This window comes from Copidosoma floridanum, unplaced genomic scaffold, assembly GCF_036245765.1.
Source record: "Copidosoma floridanum isolate Cflo_tuat_1 unplaced genomic scaffold, Cflo_Japanese_pri ptg000029l, whole genome shotgun sequence".
In the NCBI taxonomy this organism is placed as follows: Eukaryota; Metazoa; Arthropoda; class Insecta; order Hymenoptera; family Encyrtidae; genus Copidosoma; species Copidosoma floridanum.
The window spans coordinates 5,516,758-5,525,081 of record NW_028321906.1 but is presented as its reverse complement, the minus strand read 5'-3'; the positions used below and the strand labels follow the sequence as shown (position 1 = coordinate 5,525,081).

General features: G+C 34.0%; 2 protein-coding genes across 3 annotated transcripts; one reads left to right on the top strand and one right to left on the bottom strand.

The window, feature by feature from the left end:
* Nucleotides 1-418: 418 nt before the first annotated feature.
* LOC106641826 (uncharacterized) lies at nucleotides 419-1,312 on the bottom strand. Its single transcript, XM_014356359.2, has 2 exons — nucleotides 1,148-1,312; nucleotides 419-1,012 (listed from the first exon to the last, which is right to left on the bottom strand). Exons 1-2 carry the CDS (start codon nucleotides 1,217-1,219, stop codon nucleotides 641-643), a joined length of 444 nt encoding a protein of 147 aa, XP_014211845.2. The 5' UTR covers nucleotides 1,220-1,312; the 3' UTR covers nucleotides 419-640.
* A 751-nt stretch (nucleotides 1,313-2,063) lies between these two features.
* Nucleotides 2,064-7,009, top strand: gry (trafficking protein particle complex subunit 11 gry). 2 transcript variants are annotated; one of them, XM_014356335.2, is made up of 19 exons: nucleotides 2,064-2,117; nucleotides 2,338-2,539; nucleotides 2,608-2,777; nucleotides 2,855-3,043; nucleotides 3,110-3,283; nucleotides 3,369-3,741; nucleotides 3,822-3,995; nucleotides 4,074-4,152; nucleotides 4,223-4,277; nucleotides 4,363-4,570; nucleotides 4,637-4,842; nucleotides 4,918-5,223; nucleotides 5,298-5,506; nucleotides 5,576-5,925; nucleotides 6,003-6,163; nucleotides 6,240-6,492; nucleotides 6,569-6,677; nucleotides 6,750-6,826; nucleotides 6,896-7,009. In XM_014356335.2, exons 2-19 carry the CDS (start codon nucleotides 2,348-2,350, stop codon nucleotides 6,920-6,922), a joined length of 3,312 nt encoding a protein of 1,103 aa, XP_014211821.2. In that variant the 5' UTR covers nucleotides 2,064-2,117; nucleotides 2,338-2,347; the 3' UTR covers nucleotides 6,923-7,009. The 2 variants fall into 2 exon arrangements, with proteins under 2 accessions (XP_014211821.2, XP_014211822.2); XM_014356336.2 differs by lacking the exon at nucleotides 2,064-2,117 and having other exon boundaries at nucleotides 2,147-2,539; nucleotides 6,270-6,492.
* Nucleotides 7,010-8,324: the final 1,315 nt, after the last annotated feature.

The window sequence follows — 8,324 nt, the reverse complement described above, 5'->3', positions numbered from 1 at the left end:
ACAAATTAATACTAATTTTTTTTTTTTATGATTGTTTTCTTACACTATTCCAATATTTAAACTTGTACATATTTTTTAAGTTAATTAAGAGTAACAATAAATTTAAAAGAAGTCTGAAAGCAAGTGAAATTCATTTCATAAGTCAGCTCCACAAATCATTGATTATATAAATAAAAAACGTATACATGTTAGAAAGTGACTGCATAAATAGGACTAGTTGTTTACTAAAAAACAACGAAAATATACATTAATAAAATTTTCTTATTAAGGAGTTGACAAACCTTACACAGATGAAATGCTTGTTTCAGCACAACTACACTTGTAAATTTAATCGCGATGATTTTGCAAACAACTTGCAATTAATCTACAAGAAAAAGCAGAGAAAAAAGTAACAGGTTTTGAGGAATCGGAAAATTTGTGTCTACTGTTTCATACAACTCCTATTTGACTTTTATTTGTCTCATATGTAATATGTAAAGTTAGTATAAACCTCTATTTACAGTAATAACAGGAAGCATTTGTAAATTTCATTTTTACAATTATTATATTTTCTGTCTTGATGGTCTTACTGTAAATTATGTGATTGAAAGAAAAAAAAAATATATGTATATATACCATCAATTCAAGCAGAAATGCAGTTTTAATATTTCCTCATTTCCTGTATTTCTGGTTTCTTGTGTGTGCCATCGCAGAATGGTCTGTTTTGAGTACGTTTACAGTTGCAAAGATAATATTCCTTAGTTTTGGTCACAGTAAATTTCACAGGTTTGTGCTTAATTTTGAGGAAGACGTTGTTGTGAGTGCCATCACAGAATGGCTGGTTTTTACTATGACCACATAAACACCAATGATACACTTTGCCTTCTTCACAGGTGATTTTAAAGGGCTTTTTATCGTAAAACTTGCCATCCCCTTTTTGATGGCTCGCTGTGTACACGGTTTTTAATGGGTTTACTGGAATTTCCTCGGCATCATCATTCTCCTTGAGTTTTGACGAAAACAGTCTTTTTGGCTGTGGAAAGATTTAAAGTTTACTAATATTGATAATTCATCAAGTTATACTTTATATTATATATGTACTGACGAGAATTTTCAACTGCAACTTACTCATTAAACTTAGCAAGTAAAGTTTACCTTATGTACTCACCGTTTGATATTTGATCATCGAAGGCACGCGGCTAATGCAGGATAACCTGCCCATTAAAAAATTCGAGTTCATTTTTTTCCCTTGTTTTTACTTTTACGTAACTTTGGAATTAATAAATATTTTATCGCAAAAAAATAAAGAATTAATGTAGTCACTCAGTTAATAGTGCAGATGCAGACTGCTGCAGTCTGCTGGTGACTGTAGCGTGAGGGGGGGGGGGTTATGAGGCTCTTTTACCGTCAAGCTTGAATCAGATGGCGCCAGGGCACGTTGCGGCTGTCATGGCCGTCTCACTCACACAACATTACTTTTCAGTATTGTATGTACATAGGAAATTAAAGTGTAGTGGTAAAGCGCAATATTTGAAATTTTGAAATGAATAAGAAATACAAGAAAGAATATTATGGGAGCTTAAAAGTTTCAGAATTGAAAAAGCTTTTAAAAGGGAAAGGAGCAAGAGTCAGTGAAAGAAAAGCAGAACTCGTGGACAGGTAAGCCATGACTTGGGAGCGGCAAAAATGTTGGTCTCCCAATTGCTTCGAGCCACTTTTTTTATCACACAATCAGAAGGAAATTTAAATTTCACTTTCTTATCGCAGGATATTACACTGCACTTCATTTTTCCTACTATCTTGAAACGTAAATGCAAACAAAAATTGTCTGCAAACAACAGCAATCATTTACAAAGGTTATGTCTTCTGCTTTGCTCATCACACAGATAGGCTCACGGACACAATACACAACTGTAAATTTGACGGTGTGTAAGTATGACAGCCGCGACGTGCCCTGGCGCCATCTGATTCAAGCTTGACGGTAAAAGAGCCTCATAAGTGGACAACACAAATGCGCGTTTCTAACAACAAATATATTTTGGAGCAGAAGAATAAAGGGTCATTTGCAAGAAACGAGAACATAACCTTAAGCATCTGTCATTTACATGTACAAACACATCACTTTGTCGTCATGATCGGTCGGTATTAAGTATAATTTGTTAAAAATTGTGTCACTCTAAATTTTCTTTTATTTTCACTTGTTATAACAGCGATGAAGATTATTTTTTAAATCTCCTGTTTTATCTCACTTGTTTTTAAGTATTGTGCTCGATTAGTGATAATAAACTAATGGGATGATATGAGTTATCAAGGGACGTGTCAAAGGACCAATGTTTACTACTTTATTTTATTTTAAAGTCTCATAAGGATGTCGGAATTACCAGTAGAATTGACAGCTAGGCCTTTAGCACTAATTGGCCTAGCTGGCTTAGACATTTCATCCAATGCAGTTCACCATTCCATTTGGGATGCTTTTAACTACAATCGCAAACCTGATGGTGCAGCTGTACAATTCAAGTTGATTAGTAGCACTCATGAATTCCCAACTGTCAAACCCAAGGTTTTTATTACTTGAGAAGAAAATTTTTTAATTAAATTAAGAACATCATTGCATAATTCTTATTGCAGCGCAATTCATACGAGTGGTACATCCCTAAAGGAATTTTAAAGCGTAATTGGATGAATAAGTATTTAAATGAGGTACCAGCTGTGGTTGTAGTCTTTTATGATTTAGATTGGCATGATGCACAGTGGAACGAAAAAAAAATGGAATGTGCTTCAAGGGTGCAATCATTGAGGTATTTTAATTTAAGCTCCAACAACCTTTTTATTTATATTTGTCGATTAGAATTAATGCACCAATCTGATTGTGTAGAGCTGTTTTGGAAGGGAGGAATACTAAAATTGCCGTAGTTCTCATACAAAAAGAAGCCCCACCACTACCTGGTACTGAAGATTTAGTTGCCACTGAAAGAGCAACGGCGCTATGTGCTGCTTGCGAACTGCCAGCAAAAACACTTTATTTTTTACCCTATGCAGATCATTTATTGGGATATATATACAGGTATACATTTTGATTCTAGTAGCTTATCATAAATGACTTGACGTTACCTGGTCTTCTATATTTTAGATTAGAGCAAGCATTGTACGATCTAGCCCAAAATTTTTATCATCAAGAGTATAAGATTGTTAAAAGTCACAGAGAGCAATTGAATAAAACTGCACACCAATATTTGTTTGTCAGGCATCAATTTAAAATGGCATTTATGAATGAATTGAGGCAGGAACAGAATACAGCCCATAAGTACGACAAAGTTATAATCTTGTGTGAAATATAATATGAGCAATAGCCATGTGTATTAATAATTATTTCGAAAATTGTATTTTAGACATTATCAACAAGCTTACAATAACTTATTAGACATAAGAATGGTAGATACGAATTCTTTGGAAATCAAGACAGTTGCGTCTTTCATAAATTACAAGCTGTGTAGACTGATGTTCAGTCTTAAACTTCCTAAAGAAGCAATAGCTCAATTTCGAAGTCATACTGAGCGATTCAAGTCGAGGACTGGTCCAAAAGAGCTGATGTTTGAGCATCACGCCTGGATGTCGAATCAGTATTCAACTTTTGCCGAACTTTTTGACGAAGCAATAAGGCAAGGATTACCAGCTGTGCAAACCCAGCATCCAGGATACTATTTCCAATTGGCTGCGACTCATGCCACTCAGAGGCATAATTCCTGCAAAGAACTTTGTAAAGTAAGATACTTTACATTCATCATTATTATAATTATCCCTACAGAATAACAACATTACTTCTATCTAACTGTACTGATTAGAACGTAGAAATATACCCGGATCCCAATCCACTAGCTGGAGAGGAAAAATTAGAGTTTTATGGGCAAAGACCTTGGAGACCTGGAAAACTTAATGCAGAGCCTGCTGATATGGCACGTGAAGCTGCTGCCATTCAGGCTCTGCAGTACAAAGAAAAAATGACGGTCAATCATTCAGTAAGAGAAAAAATTGATATTTTAAAAATACAAAGTGTTGGAAAAAAATAATTTTTTTTTAATACTTTTTTTTTACAGATGATTATAATAGGTTTGTTGGGCAATGCAATTTCACAATTTAAAATATACAGGTGTCCACGGATGCGTCGACTTTTAGGTAATTCTATTTGTTTAGATCACTGATAACATTTGCTGTCAGGTTTCATTAACGTATTTTTCTCTCGCAGTTGTTCAAATGGCTGAGGAATATTTCAACTGTCAAGATTATGGAAAAGTGCTAACGTGAGCAAATAATACTAGACCTCAACTCATTTAATAATTATTTTGTTACAGTTAATGCTAAGGCAATTTAATTTTTACTTTTCAGTCTACTAATGCACATGTTGTGGGAATATCGGAGCGAAAGATGGCCGGTTCTTCTCACGGACATATTAAAAAGTGCTCTTAATGCTGCATACCTGTCTGCAAGTGTTCAAGATTATTTAACATTGTGTTTAGAAGCATTGGGGCCTACAACTACCTTTTCTATGGAGCGCAAAACTGAAATTTTCCAAAATATCATGAATATTTTAAAGGTAGGTGATACATTAAACAATTATTTCATTGAAAACAAATTTCATTTGAGTTTTTATCTTAATTAGAGCAAGCCACCAATTCCAGAACCAAATATTCCAGAAGATTTAAAAATTTCTGCGTTTGAAAAATGGTCTGCTCAAGTGAAAAGAAGCGAACCCTTTAATTTTACGATTGACGATGACAACATGACGACCTTTATTGATGTTAAAGCTCGATTTACTCAGCCAAAGTACACAGTTAATTCCGTGGTTACTATAGAAGTTTTCGTCAGGTAACATAAACCGTACGTTGAAACAAAAAAAAAAACCCTTACATATCTTGACTTGTTCGTGATGTATATTTTTAGGAATGCATATCACGATAAAGTCGAATTTTCAAAAGTATCGGTAACAGTTACCAGTCCAGGTTACAATTCGGAATTTCCTGCGAGCGATCCCAACCAGGGCAACCTCGAATTCGACGCCAATGAAGTCAAAAAATTCCTTTGCCGATTCGAAGCTCCTCAACCAAATGACACTCCCGAAATTCAAATTAGCACAATTTCTATTTACCTTGGAAATGACAAAAAGTGCTGTGTCGTATTGAAATTTTCAGCTGCTGGAAGAGAAGCTGGTCTTCTCGACCGTTTATATCCCGAAATTCAACAACTTCGGTAAGAAAAGCTTTCGTAAAACCGTTACGATGAAAAATTGTTTATATTTTCTATACAACAATTGTGTTCAATAGGGGAGGAACGTTTGATACTGTTAGACCACTAATTGTTACCAAAATTCAACTAAAAGAACTTAATGTCGCAATAAATGTAGATTCTAAGCAACCGGCAATGTTAGGTGAATGGTTTCCTGTTAAAATATCTGTATCTTCAGATGAAGATATTTCTAGTGTAAATATATTGATTAATTTACTGCAGGATGCCAACAGTAGTGAACAATCGAGTGAGTATTGGACAACAAATACGAAGTAAATGATGTTCAAAAACATTTTATTGTCACCATTGCTTTCAGCCGACTTGAGTTTAAATATGCAAGACAAGCAGTCTTCGATTGTAATTGAAATTGACGTAGTTAATGCTGGTAGTGCTGTTGAGCGTGTGATATACGTCAGATCGCACAACATTGGTGATAGAAATTTCATGATCAAAGTCGATTACCTTAGAAATAATAAAAAAAAAGATTCCAAAGAATCTATCTATTCGCTATGCGTTGTCAAACCTTTCGATGTGTCCACTCAATTTTACACTATGCTCTATGAGCCACTCACTAAGGCATTCATAGGCGAACCTTTGTTCCTCATGCCTCACATTACCAGTACAACTCCTTGGCCCATTGAAATCGAAGATACTTCCATAGAATTGGTTATTTATATTTTAAATTGAGTCTTGATGATGTTTTAAAAAATAATATTCATCAGAGAAATATTTACTTTTTAAAGGGCACTTCAATAGTCAAAGAAACGGAATCGCCACAACTCAGTATCTTGAGAAAAAAAGTTCTCAACGAAGGCGAGGCGGCTACCGATGCTTACTGCATTGTCCCGAAAATTGGTAGCGAGCAGCCTGCAAGCACTGGAATTTACACAATTAAGTGGAAACGGTAGATGTGATATTAGAAAGAAAAAAAAAAAAAAAAAAAAAAAAAAAACAAATTCAAAATTCATATTTTTTCCCAGCTTTTATTTATTAATTTTTATCAACATTAGAGCCAACAGCGAAAACACAACGCTAACAAGTAGCAGCGTAACATTGAGCCCGTTGTGGGTAGAGGACGCAATAATAAATTTAGAAACAAAGTTACCACCCCACGGCTGGGTACTCACTCCCCTCTGCGTTTCGTACTTCATTAAAAATCATTCCGAGTTTTTGATTACTTTGCGATTGAGTATGGAAGCTAGTGATGCTTTCATGTTTGCTGGTCACAAGCAGGTATTGTTATCAATCATTAAACTTGAACGTCGACTAAAAAAAAACAAAAAATTAACTTTTTTCATTTGTATTTCAGATAGAAATCTGTATTCTTCCAGAAAGCGAAAAAAAGGTCGAATGGATACTTCGGCCTCTGGTCGCTGGTTTTGTAGCTCTTCCATCTCTGTCATTGACTGTTCCGCCTGGTGATGAAAACATTTTACGTTTTATCCTTTGGGGGTCAAAGTCAATGTAATGAAAATTATTTTTTGTTGCAGATGAAGAATACAAATTAAATAAGACACGGTTGGCCGAAGTCTTGGAAAGATCTATTCCAAGTCACATATACATCATGGTAAGTACCAAAAATGGTCATTTTAATATACAGTCAGAATGACAATGAAATTGAAAAATATTTTTGTAGCCCAAGTCACAGACAATAGAGGAATGAGATAATATCGATGATGTGCAATCAGCATTTTATTTTTTGTCTGTATGTATAATGTGAATACATATAAATTTAAATATTTATATTACAAAGGTGTAAAAAGTTAATAAAATTCATTAAATACACTATTTACTTAATTTTAGAAATCATTTTTTTTTTTTTTTTTTTCGTATATCAGTACATTTACCTCTGAACGGCATTTTTTTAATCCTGTCAAATTTTATAGTATTGTTTTTCAAAAAAGATTTAAACACACAGCGTATCATACATAAAAAAAATGCGTTGCAAAACTTTTACCATCAAGATTTAAAAAAAAAACGTTTCTTCTATATTTATACATTTGTTTATTTCATGGTAATAAATTTATCATAAAATCCATTTTTTAATTTAATTTAATTTTTTTGGATTAAAGTACAAGTCGAAGCTTCAGGAAATTTCAGGACCATTCTATTATCCTCTGAAGAGTTGTGTGAAATTTGAGACCATAATTGATACTCGCTCATATACTTGTACATTGTTTCCACATACCACTATAGAAATTTTTCAGCACCGTCATTTAATTCGGGGAGTTTAAGTACGAGTAATATACAACTGTTGATAAAAAAAAAAGCTTCAGAAATCAACAATTTCGCTTACAATTGATCCGCAATTTATTTGGAAAATTCAAGTAATTAATTTGGTAAAACAGTAAAGTGTAAGCACAAAAATAAAATTTCCGACATCTGAAAACAGGCGAAAAAAAGCATGTAAAGTTTTTGAAGTATATATGAAATAATCCAAGGCGTTGGTTGCAATAAAAATCCAGAGGATCCAAAGAAAATCAATCTCTAGTTATTGAAAAAAAAAAAAAAGCCAAACTATTGTTCCATCACGTGATAAATTAAACGAATAAATAGCTGAATACACACCTGACCGAGAATAAAAAGGATGAAATAAAGCTTTCTAAAACCGATGGTCGCACATTGTTTATTCTCAGCCAGTCAAATACATGATATGCAATCGATAATACCGCGAATGGGACTAATATATGTAAAAAATCGGTAACTACACGGTAAAGCTACAGTTGAACGATGAAGCAATGAAACCATCGTAAGCCTCTTGCACGATGGTTTGAAAAATAAAAATTTCATTTTTCTTTGAAATTCGAGAAAAACCAAGGCCGCGTAATGTTTAAATGCATTATTGTATAAGTATATTCTCGGCCCGCGCTTATCGCAAGGAAATAAGGCCTCGAGGAACGAATCGGTATATGTATAATATAACGCCAAACAGCTGCCAACGTGCCAACGACTTCGTTGAAACACCCACACGCACAACGGGTACATCCATGTGACTCCATATTGTAGCTGGAAGAAAAATTTTTAGAGATAATTGTACACACGTATACATGTACACATCGGTATTT